Source organism: Anabrus simplex, chromosome 7 (genome assembly GCF_040414725.1).
Source record: "Anabrus simplex isolate iqAnaSimp1 chromosome 7, ASM4041472v1, whole genome shotgun sequence".
Lineage (NCBI taxonomy): Eukaryota > Metazoa > Arthropoda > Insecta > Orthoptera > Tettigoniidae > Anabrus > Anabrus simplex.
In genome coordinates this window covers 247,000,721-247,013,414 of record NC_090271.1, presented here as the reverse complement: position 1 = coordinate 247,013,414, position 12,694 = coordinate 247,000,721, and the positions used below count along the sequence as shown (strand labels likewise).

The following is a 12,694-nucleotide window of genomic DNA, read 5'->3' as shown; positions in this document are numbered from 1 at the left end:
GTTTTATTGTATAAAGGACCATTTACTTGAGCAAGAACTTGCACAGAGCCAGGAAATTGACTTGGTTAAGTTAATTGTGAAGTGTTATGTCAATTCCAGAATGCTACATGAATGTGCTAAGGAAGAAGAGAAAAGAGACAGAAAAAAAAGTAAGAAGTGTATTGAACAAATAGATATTGTTCAATCATCAGTGATTTAGGACAGTATTGTGAAGACATGCAGTTCTGTGGTTTTCAAAACATTCCTGATCAGCAACCTGGAGAAGAATGGTGAATAACTTATATGTAAATATTTGTTTCCTGCGTTCTATCATCCATTTGGGTATTAACTGTCTGCAGCTGTTTTGGTGACTTGTAGTCTACATGACTTCCTGTCTTCCATCATATTGTACATTTTAAGGATAGTTTTGTGAATGTTACATCTCATTAGGCTTAACTAACTCAGTTATAGTTTGATATAGCCTGAGTATTTAGAACAGCTGAACAACATTTGGTGTGTGTGTGTGTGTGCGCTTTTTCATATCTGATAGTGGCTGATAACCTAGATGTTAGGTTGTTCTATGTGCGTTCATGCATGATAGCAGCTGATAACCTAGATATTAGGCCCTGTAAAACAATAATCATCATCATGCCTAAATGTACATCTGCAAACTAAATGTGAAGGTCTGTGAATAAGTGTGATGATGGTGATAGCTGTTTTTTTTTTAATAACAGAACCTTGAGGTTATCACCTGCATTATTGGTAATTTCAAACTTTCTTTGACCCTAATTATTATAGGTGCAGTGGGGACGATTGCATTATTATCGGTCACGTTTCTTGATTTATAGGGCTTAACCAGCATTAAATCGGCATTATTAGAAATGCAGGTTATTGGTATGTTTGTTGAGTTTATTATTTGCAGCACTGTGAAAATATTTTAAAAATAACTATTTCAGATGAATATTACAGAGAAAATTAAACTTGTGAAATTAGGAGAACTAAAATAGGTTAACAACGTGAGACCTATTCACATCACCGTATCGCTTAACTGATACATAAACACATCAGAATATCACACATATAAAATGATACTTAACATTTTTCATACAAAAAAGGAATGGAAATATTTCTAGGGGATTGCATTTATCACCATCTTCAATAGTTTAAATCAATTAATCATAAGGAGCACGCTTAAATCGGGATTTTAAAACACTCCACAATGCTCTTCTTATGGAAGACCGCCTTGTTTTGCCCTACATCAGCTGATCGCTCAGAGTTTGATGTTGGTGCCACGCTTGGCCGGTAGAAACATACGGAACACCCTCTCTATCTATTTCTATGCTCGAAGTTTATATACCATAACCTACTAGTATTTCAGAAATCCAAGTTGTTTCAATTATGTGTAATTCTTTTCAGCCACAACCAATGAACATTTTTCCATGCACTAGTCATTTTAAGATTTATTGTCTTTTACAATAAGCACACAAAAATGTCACACATTTTCAATACTTAATAGATATTCTATTATTCATAAGAGTTATTCTTGGATTTTAAAATTCTATTAAAAAAATTAAAACATCATTAAACTAGAGATATATTCTATTAGTTGCAAATCAACTTATTATCGCTTTTTTACCTCTTTTATCTTCCCACATCAAAGAAAGAAGAATTCTTAAGCCTGACTCCCTAAAAAAAGTGTGGCTTCCTGTCTCTCTGCTCCTGATAAAGCTGTAAAGCAGAAACAAGCTCTTTTCCAGTGCTGATTGTGTCTTTTTCCTCTTTGCAGTTGCTTATCTTTAGTTTAAACTAGCTGGTAAACCTGTTGTTGATGCATTAGATTGTGTACATTTGCAGCAGTGGCATCAAAAGAGATAGAATGCACATCATTCAGGCTCTGTCAAAAAAGCTGTTCGGAATTGAATTTAAGAAACATTTTTAAATAAAGCTGTTTGTTTCAAAAATATCAGTGAGAAACCATTTCATCTCTCTCCCCTCCTCTTAGCCCACCATTCTTCTTCTTCTTCTCCTTCTCTCTCATCACGTAAACAAAACATTTTACTAATTCACATCAGGAATTGGGGTTGTTAGATTTACTGTTTAGATACACTCAGGTTTAAAGAACAAACCACGGGCATTACGAACAGATGAACAAAACACTTCGCATCTAAATAGTCATTATTTATAATGTCGTTTATTAAAGAAACAGTATCCTCTAAACTTCACTGGATATGCACTTCAGTACTGGTACAGAGACATTGATCGCTGCCAGTAGTGAGCATCATGTAAACAATATTTAACTAATTCCTATTGAGAACTAGGATCTTTTTTTCACTGTTGAATGCACTCTGATTTAAACAACAATCCATATCTGTTACAATATTAAACAAACAAACAAACAAACAAACAAACAAAAACGTTTGCATCCACATAATCACTATTGCCAGCACATTTTTTTAAATCGATGATAGGGCTTTTCATCCAAATAAAATTATAATGTTTGTCATTTACAGACAAAACCTGTTTTATTTACAGCAATATATAACTTAAGAGTTTTGAGAAAAAATAGATATGGAAGAATTGGGACTCTTGAAGGGAGAGATCATCCATGAAGATGCAGCTATGAAGATTCTTCTTATCCATTATTGTTTCCTTGTTTGTCCTTGTCTTTCCTTTCCATTGCTTACTCTGCTTACATAAGTTGTTACTGTGTTAAAGTTGTGAGAGTTTGACTTATTTTTATCACGGCCGATGTCAACTGGCAAGCTTTTATGTTTTTTGTTTTTCTGGGATATTAAGCCATGTTGAGATATTAAATACATGAACTACTCTTTGGCTGCCCTTGTCAAGACGAAATGACATGGGCTGGTAGGCACCTCTGTTTTTATAGCAGCGAGAAGTCTGTGTGGTGGTGCTAGCATCACCTTGCCTCTCTCTCAGATTGGTGTTCCTGTGAATTGCAAAGTGTGACCCAACGCACTCATTGTTCTGTCGTCTGATAGCAAACAATGATCGCCAAACTCTACTAATCTGTTGACCCTCTTCTTTCCTGTTGAAACTGTTGTCACATTTCTCTATCGTATTCCCTGTTTTTGAGGGAGGTTTTTATTTTGACGACCAAACACAAGATTAACACCAGGTTGAAAGAACCTAAGCATAAATAAATAAATGAATAAATAAGTAAATATCATTGTCGTCTCATGCATCTAGAAAAGATCTGTAGTGGTGGAGCAAGGTCTCACTTTCCTTGATCATGAAGTAAAATTTGAGGAATCCATGGTTCTGGCTACAACCCGTCTGTATCATTCTTGTCTTGCTGAGCAAGTTGGTCGTGCGTTAAGGTCACGTAGCTGTGAGCTTGTATTCGAAAGATAGTGGGTTCGAATCCCACCGTCGGGAGCCCTAAAGATGGTTTTCCGTGGTTTCCCATTTTCACACCAGGCTGTACCCTAATTAAGATCACAGCCACTACCTTCTCAATACTAGCCCTTTCCCTTCCTTCTTGCGCTGAAAACCTTTGATGTGTTAATGAGACGTTTAAACAAGTAGCCAAAATTTTTAAAAAATTTTTGTCTCTGCTGAAAAGCTGTGGAGATAATGAAGCATTATAATTGTTTCAGCAAGAAAGAGGAGGGCCTCCAGATTACAATGGTACAGTGACTGTTAGTGGCTATCTGATGACAGAATAATGAGTGCATTGGGTCACCCTGCTCAAGTGTTGAAAACACCAATCTGACAGAAGGGCCACCAGCCTTCTCATTGCTATAAAAGTACGGGTGCCCAGCAGCCTGATTTACATCAGCATATCCAAAATGTAAACACAGAAAAACAACAACACTTGTCAGGTTAATGTTTGTTTTTAGTATCTGTTTCATTTCCAGTGCTGATAATTATCTTTCTTTTTCTTGTTAGTCAATTTGGCTTCTGGCAACTGAAACAACTGGCCCGCTTGTACAGAGAGTATCTAAAAACATCATGGCCGTTAAATGTAAAGCAAGCCCCAAACATCCACTGGGCTATCTTCATTTCTCCTTCTTCATGTCCAAATTGAAGGATCGAGTGGAAAACAAGTATTTCTGTAGTTGTACAGCATTTAAGGTAAATATTGTTCTTATAATATAAGGCAGGAACTTAAATTAATATTTTGCTAAAAAGGAATTCAGTATACTAATTTATGACAAAAACTGTTACATTCAGTATTCAGATCTTAGTACAATTGTAATATATACTGAACAAAACAAAGATTATCAACAGTCTTATTTGTTATACCTTGGTTTTCTTGTCTTGTTCATTCCAGCAATGCTTAGTAATTATTCATGAAATGCAATGGACTATCAATATAAGTACACATATCACTCTTCAGAGAAATATAAATAGTATGTTACAAAATTTCTAGTATAAATGTTCTTGCAAGTGTCTTGAGCAACCAAGATTAATACTCTATTTCAAACTAAAATCTTATTTTTATTGCATTCTGTGTTTCCTTCTAGGTGTGACAGACTTCATTACTCACCTTTAATTCTGGAGGTTGCCATCATCATCATAATCATTATCATCATCATCATCATCATCATTCACACTTTCATTATTGACTGTTATTCCTTTCAGTATTCATTCTGCAAGCCTTTGTAAATTAATCACACGTGTACACAATCCCCTTTTTTGCAACTAAGTATCTGCCATTATTTAGTTCCATACCTCTTATCTTTAAATCATGATAAACTGAGTCTAACCATTAACTTCTTGTGGCAGTTCATTAGGAATGCCATGAATCTTACTATACTTGAGTCATTAGGCTGAAGATGTCTCTTAAATAGAGACTAAACTTGTCCGTTTCATAAAAAAAGAGTACATTTTTTTAATAGGTATTGTAAAGGTGGAGTTTACTCAAACACTCTTAAAACTTGCCCATATATACAGTACGTAAAAAAAATTGTACATCTTTAAAACTCCTGATATTTGTTTGTGTACACCCTGTCGTAAAAAAATAGGCAATTCTTTCCTTGTGTTAAAATATACCTATCTAGTAGTGGTATTATTCCACTGGAAACGTAGCTTGAGGTCTCTCATACATCCACTCTGGCTGTATACAATGGGGCAGGGCACAGACTTTTGGTTGAAGGAGAAGTTAATGCATAGGTACTACATAAAACCTTGATAACTCTAAACTGCTGAAGAACAAAGTGTTCAATGTTGGAATTTTATTTATGAGAGTAGCATCTTAAGAGAACTGTGTATTAAATAATTTACCAACCTTTGTAGGCAAGTAATGTGAGAGGAGTGGAATTCTAAGTTGTGAATCCACCCATGACAGCTTTTGATGACTATTCTGATTGGGGGTTTCCCTAGGCTGCTATACTCACCTTGATTAAGTGCCAAATATTACCTTACTTCAAGCTCTGAGACGGTTACATCAATCATGAACCTGAATAGTTATTGGTACAAATCTCACTAAGGTACTTTGTCTTATAAAAAATCAAAAACCAAGAATAAATTACATAAGATGCCTCTAACCCATAAAATTGATTTTTATACTAATATATCTCATGTTATCTGTAGAATGTCTTTGCTCTAAACAGTAGGCCTACTAATAAAATGTTATTAAAATGTTGTATAGGATGATTTGTAAATTTTAGCCACTTGCAAAACTTACACACTATTCTACAATGTTGCATTCTATTACTACAACATGTGAAAGCAGTTGATATCGTTAAAATACAATAAACTTTTGCCCCAGTCATAAGTTTTTGTGAGGTTTCCTAAAAAGTGTACCTTATGTAGTTCTACTAGAACCTACTTCCTACTAGAATTGATGCTATTTTCTTTCAATCTTTTCAGGGTCAGGTGAAACATGCGACCAATAAGGATGACCCCACCTTCAAAAAATGTGTTCACTTTTATGCCTGCATTTGTGCATTTGCTAGTGATCGAAAACTTACAGAAGAATTTGCGTATTATATTAACCTTGACAAACCAATTGTTATTCCCACATCACTCTCTCCAAGTAAGTAACAGTTCAGATTGTTTGTCCACTACATATGAACGGTGGTGGTGGTGATAATTGTTTTAAGAGGAAGTACAACTGGGCATCATCAGTCATCTAAATTCTTAAAATGTTATTAGAGAGTTACTAGTAACACTTACAGAATTTATCTTACTATACTTAAATTTTAAGCTAGGCTCTGTTCCTGATTAAAATGCCGTTCGAGTTATGGTTTTGTTCAAGGGGAAGGAAGCTCGTAAAATGCAGAGGAATAGGCACATTGTCAGATCACTATGATTAGAAGGAGCATTCGAAAAATATGTGCAGCCCACTTCCCTCTATAATAGATGTTCTCCACAGAACTCATTGTATTTATTTCAGTCAGCTAATTGTTGGTTTGAGCAGTAAGTAGTTTGAAAATATTATTGTCAGATATAAGGGAGAAAAATTTTAATTCTGTATTACCCCCAGTAAGGGGAAATTTAGGAATTACTGTACATTATATCCTATGTTGTTGTCAGTGCAATTTTCACTTGTCACTTCACTGGGTACTCTTAACTGATGCTTACACTTTCACAACCTGAATTTTGATTCACCATTTGTTTAATCTTCTTCTTCCTCTTCTTATTCTACTGCATCCTCCGTCTGACTGCTTGTTAGGTGGGGTAATGGACCAGTGACTGCCACCTCTGTCTGTTTCTGTTCTTCAGGTATCTCTTCCTTGGTTTCTCCATAGATTTTGTCCCAGTCACCTTCCATTTGATCATTGCTCTTGGAGTTCTTATTATTTTCATCCTGCCAACATGGCCAAGCCACGTTAGTCTACTGTTTTGCAACTTCTCTCTATATATCCAAGCTCCTCATCTGGTCCCCTTTATCTTTCTGAGTGTGCTTCGAAGGAACTTCATTTCCATTTCTTGGACCCTGTCTTCCTTTCTGGATGTTGTATTCCATGTTTCTGCTCCATATGTCAGAATAGGGACAAAAGAGGTCTTGTGAAACACCTCATTGCATATTCGTGCGACCTTTTAATTCCATACTATATCCCTTATGCACTGGTAAAATCTTACTGCCATTTGAACCCTGTTACTGATCTCTTGTGTGTTATAGTTCCATCTTAGGAGACTACAAATCCCAAGTACTTGAAGGTGTTGTCAGCTACTTCCAGAGGCTCATTGTTTAACTTTAAGTGCCCTTTCCAGTCTTCCGTTTCCTTGTCACCACCAGTCTCCCATCATGTCACTCGAAGCATCAGCTGAATTTGTACTGTATGTTCACCCTCACCCCATATCACAAATAATTAAGCTCTAGTATTCTCTGTCTCCACCATCCTTTTTACTTCTTTCTGTACTTCATTCATTACAGTGACAAACAAGCAGTCTTGCCAACATGCTATGTTCATAATTCTCTATAAATAAGTGCAAATATCGCTAAAGTATAAACATTCTGCTAATACTATGTACAATAAACAAAACCACAAGATATTAAAGTTCTGAAAAGGGGAAACATCTTCATTATAAAAGAGAAGTTTATAACAGAGAAATTGCATACTGGTTCCTCAGGCAATTCGTGAGAGAAACAGGTTTTATTCAATATGGTACTTTCAATGCAATTCGAACCGTGAAGTATTACACACTGTAATCTGTTTCTTAATTTTGATTTTTTTACTTTTCAGAGGTGACTAAACAGTCCCTCAATTTGAAGATTTGCATGTGGAAGATAAAGTGGAGAGTAAAATCAGCTAGCTCTTTGAGAAGGTTAAATCCTGGACAATCTTTATATCCACAACTTCTGTTCAGAAATAAAATTATTCCATTTTATTATGATCAGGTTGTGTGACTGAGCATCATTGGAACCAATTTATGAAGAAATGTAACCATGTACTCATCCACATTGGAAATGGTGCTTTTTGACAGAAATTTAGGGAGTTATTTATTGAGAGAAATGACATACTTTTCAACATTTCAAAATTACTTGTCTGTCTTCATTTAGAAAACATTTATGTATGCTTTCATTTGAACCATTTTCATCTGGCACCCAGAATCTGATAAAAACTGAAATCCACCAGAATTGTTGGTATGTAAATATTGAAATCAGTGGAAAAGTCACCCAGCACTGTTAAGAAAATTTTGTTGTCAAATGACAGTCTGAATCCTCCAGATCCAGTGACTTGTCTCTGGAGTTTTCAACACTGGAAATGAGAGGGGACAAATCATTTCCTTGTCTCAGTCGTATCTTCACTTTAAACCAGCCTGTCTTTCTAATCCTCTCATCTTCACTCTGCTTCTGGGCAAACAGTCATTTACCTTCCTGGATGTCAATAAAAGTCAACATTACACCCTTATCTTAGTCCAAACTTTTTTCCATCAATTGCCTCATCGAAAATATCAAAACTACTGTCTTTGTTTATGTCTTGTCTGTTGCTGCCTTCTGTATTTCTTATTTCATGACAGCTGCCTAACTCCGCAAGAAGCAAAACTAGTGGTATTGGAGGCTAGTAAGTACACATCAGTGCATCAGGATGCGATATATCTTAGAACAGGAATACCTAATAAATCGCTAATGTTTACATCGTTTTCATGACCTCCACTATCACGGTCACGCATGTAGACTAATACATCTGGCATGCACAATCTTGAACGGTGTTTTCACATACATATCTCTTATCATTTGAATCATCATCAGCCTATAATTAATCTAAAATGTTGTCTTTTTAGAGCATCATTTTTCCATCTTTCCATCACCTTAGACAGCAGTAAGAAAGCATTACTAGGTAATAAATGAGTGATTTACTCAGTGCTGCAGTACACGATAGGCGTAGTGCATAAAAGAAAGATCTTCCAGGACCGATCACCAACTGACTGCAACCATACTATGAGATTTCTCGTAACCTGATATTAATGTGCTAACTTACAGTGGAAATATCCCAGCTTAGGTGGAAGAGCCAAACATTTGTCTGGAAAGTGAGGGTTTGTGTCCACGAACTTACTCTGCTGGTGTAGCAGGGGGAGAGATATTCCCACGTGGCGCGTCCCAGGTGGCAGATAGGAGGGTCCCAATCGACTTGCCAGACTTGAGCGAAATAAAATAGCGCTCTCGAGGACCAAACACACATCCCCCTGTGGGTGTGGGATGCAGACAAAGAATACACCCATGGTATTCCCTGCCTGTCGTAAGAGGCGACTAAAAGGAGCGACCAAGGGATGATCGAATTAGAACCGTGAAACTACTTGTAATTAGTACCATCACGCAGGGAACACCATGGGTCGCTTTTACTTGCGCGTAGTACCACTATGTTAGGTACACAATAGGTTTGTGTTTAGTAGCGACAGTGTATGAATCAGGATGAGTTTTACAGTACCTGTGATTAGTACCACTCTATGAGCGACACCATGGGTCTGCCTTGCCTGTGATTAGCACCCACTATGTGAGGAACATTATGGGATAGTACGAGTCCGTGTGATTAGTACACCTATGTGAGGAAGACATAGGTTTGCATTGCCTGTAAATGGCACCGCATTGTGAGAAATACCATAGGTCTGTGTAATATGTGCTCATTACATTACTTGTGAGTAGTACTGGTATGTGTGGAACACCATGAGTCTTTTGATTAGTACTGCAACATGACAAATACCATGGTTCTACTTTCCTAGCGATGTGTACCATTATGAGGGGCTGATGAACTGGATTTTGGACTTCTTTAGACTACAAGCTTCATCAATTCAGGATTGTGCTTTAGAAGCATTCCCTTGGTTAGTAATACTATTGTTTAATGCTAGTTTCTGGGAATATTGGGCATTACGGGTCGGATCCACTGATTATTTTAAATTCATACCCACCCATTCATTCTTCGCGATCATGTTTTGAATTCTGGTCAGTGATTGATTTTGGACTTTTAAATTGTCATTATATTTTATCTCATTTTGTACCATTAGGGGCCGATGACCTAGATGTTAGGCCCCTTTTAACAAGCATCATCATCATCATCATCATCATCATCATCATCATCGAGGGTTTGTGTTTCAAGTTACTAGGGACTTTTTCAAATCTTTTCTAGTTAGCTTCATAGTTCATCTAAATTTTTATAGACTTTTGAGAATCAGTATTATATTTTCAGCCATTGAAGAACATCAGCAACTTTTCTAGTTAGGTTCATAGTTCATCTACATTTTTATAGACTTTTGAGAATCAGTATTATATTTTCAGCCAGTGAAGAACATCAGCAGCTTGTCGCTATCCTGAATGAAGAAACTGGTTCTTGTGAAGTTGAAGTGGAGGTGCTACCAGATGAGGCTGCCTTGCTTGAAGCTACGGGAATCACTGTATCTGATGATGGCAGCCTTCATCAGGTTGGTCAGTGAACTAGCAACTCTTGTTGTTCTTATTGGAAATGTTTTTGAAGTTTACGTTGGAAATAACTCAGAGATTTCATGAATGGGTGATAATATGTAAGGGGTAGGTTCAAAAGTTCCTGGAATCTGGTAATTTAGTTCAAATGAAAAAACAATACTGTGTATTATGCTGTTTTGGCAGGAATTGATAACTTCTATGATATACTGTAAAGTGAGTATTTTGTGCATTATTACTAATAAACTGATTGATTGTCACTCTTCAAATAGTTGTTTAAGATCACAATTTCAAATGTTCTGTTTTTTAATTTTTAACCAAACCTGGACTTTAGCAACCTAACCAGTGCCGCAACTAAACTAGGAAACCGTTGATTAGGCATTCTGAGTTGAAGTTTATTAGTTCCTTCCCTAGACAACCACACATGGTCTAACTGTCCAAAAGCGACCACGTCCAATGTTGTTTAACTTAAGATATCTCTTGAGATGCAGTGTACATCATGGCTATGCAGTTCGTATACTGAAAATGCTTAAAGTATTTGTATATGGGAAGCAGCAAGGAGGATAATACCTATTAACCACTGCTTCTCTTTCATATTGTCATTGAAGGATTTAATTTTACTCATGTAGGTTATTAACTCTGCAATGAGCCAGCACAGTAGTGGCGCAGCCTTCTTACAGCCTGTGGACTTGCTGGAGCTATTTTTTCAGGGTGCTCACCCTTAGTCTTTGGGTGTTACCCTAACCACAAAGCAGTTTATGCCGGTTCTTTTGCCTCCTCAGCCCTTGGACATTAATCTCTTCTACCTTCAGGTTCCTGGCTCAGTTGTCCTTATGCAGGGCCTTCACAGCTACCATAGCAGTATTGAATAAGGTGGAACCAGAATTATTTCCTTTCGAGGTTATTATATGACACTGGTGTCAATACGGGACGCTGAATATGAGATTAATCAACTACCGTAACAGTCTCAGGGACATGAAGTCTCTACATAGACAGTCCTGTACTTCATGCCATTGCTTGTCTCTCACAGTGTAGACAAGGGATTAGATTTGTGGGAGATGTTCTGTAGCCTCCTTTCCATAATACGGTTCACATCCAACAACATGATAATTATGCCTATCACATATACTGTACACTTGGATACTCCATTTCCCATTTCACAGGTTTCATCAGTTTATAGTATTTGAATTTTATTCGTCCTTTGAAACTGACTGTGCTTACATCAGTGCAGATGTTCTGTCCTGCCTTGAAGTATTCTCTGCAATTAGAACCTACATATCCAGCCATGTCCTTTATTTTTGTTGCTCTAGATTGAACACCTTGCACAGCTGAACAGTGGGAACACAAGCAAATAGCATCCAAAAGATGTGGGAGAACCTATCTTGGCTGAATATATCTTTATGAAAGCAACATGTCTGTACCATTCTTCAGTGAAGTAGTCTTGAAGATCAGGCTTTAAATTCATGCCCTTTTTTATAATGACCCAACCCCTAAAAATGCTTTTATTTGAGCCACTATTACGTTCGTTCATTTTCTCCATACAGATCCCTCCCTAAGGGGTATGTTCTTTCTGATCAGTAAATCTGCGTATTTATTAGTACAATTTATCATCTCGCTGAGCAGCTCGGGTGTGAACAGTATAAAGTGGGAAAGGAATTTTGTGCAAATTGTTATTATTCATGTACCTCTGCCATTCATCGAGTATGACACTATGTAAATTTTCAATTGCATCTCCAGCACTATGTAAGTGACAGGACAAGTCTCAACCTCTCCAGATTCAGATGAAGCCTCATTCTCATCAAATAACCTTCGCTTTCATCACCTGTATCATCACTCTCTTCCAACAGCTCTAAAATGTTACTACTCTTCATACTTTCATTTGCCCATGCTGTCATTTTGTAAATACATGCAGAGATAGCATGATGATACCCTACCCAGCACGATGGAAAGGTTACACGATGATAACTATGATGATAGTGTGATGAATTATCACTAGGGACCTGAAAAAATCGCATTTGAGATAAATGCAGATTTTTTAATCTTGTACTGAATCCAAGCCTACGGTAATTCTAATGTGGAATAAAATAATTTTTATGCATAAATAGAAGTGTGACAAAAGGCGAATTGTGACCCAGAATGCGAAATTAGTATGAATATGCAATTTTGGTCTGAATTCTGCAAAAAATGTGCTATTTTACAGCAAAAACAACATATTTTGGCAAAATAATCTGAAATACTCCAAATATGATCCTTAAATTTTTCGACTGTTCCGATCGATTGCTGCTTGCTGACTTTAATCGATATTTACAATGGGAATAGCAAGGGGAATAAGATCTGTATAGATTATTATCGAAATGTAAATCGAGTGTCACGGAAATAACGAGATAG

At 36.6% G+C, this 12,694-nt stretch overlaps 1 protein-coding gene across 4 annotated transcripts in view; it reads left to right on the top strand.

Moving 5' to 3' along the window:
* LOC136877532 (uncharacterized protein C2orf42) overlaps window positions 1-12,694 on the top strand; it is a 227,010-nt gene that overhangs the window by 91,546 nt on the left and 122,770 nt on the right. For all 4 annotated transcript variants that reach the window (XM_068228673.1, XM_067151653.2, XM_067151652.2 and 1 more), the window contains exons 5-7: window positions 3,889-4,074; window positions 5,815-5,980; window positions 10,166-10,308. In XM_068228673.1, coding sequence (XP_068084774.1) covers window positions 3,889-4,074; window positions 5,815-5,980; window positions 10,166-10,308 — 495 coding nt within the window. The remainder of the gene's footprint in view (window positions 1-3,888; window positions 4,075-5,814; window positions 5,981-10,165; window positions 10,309-12,694) is intronic.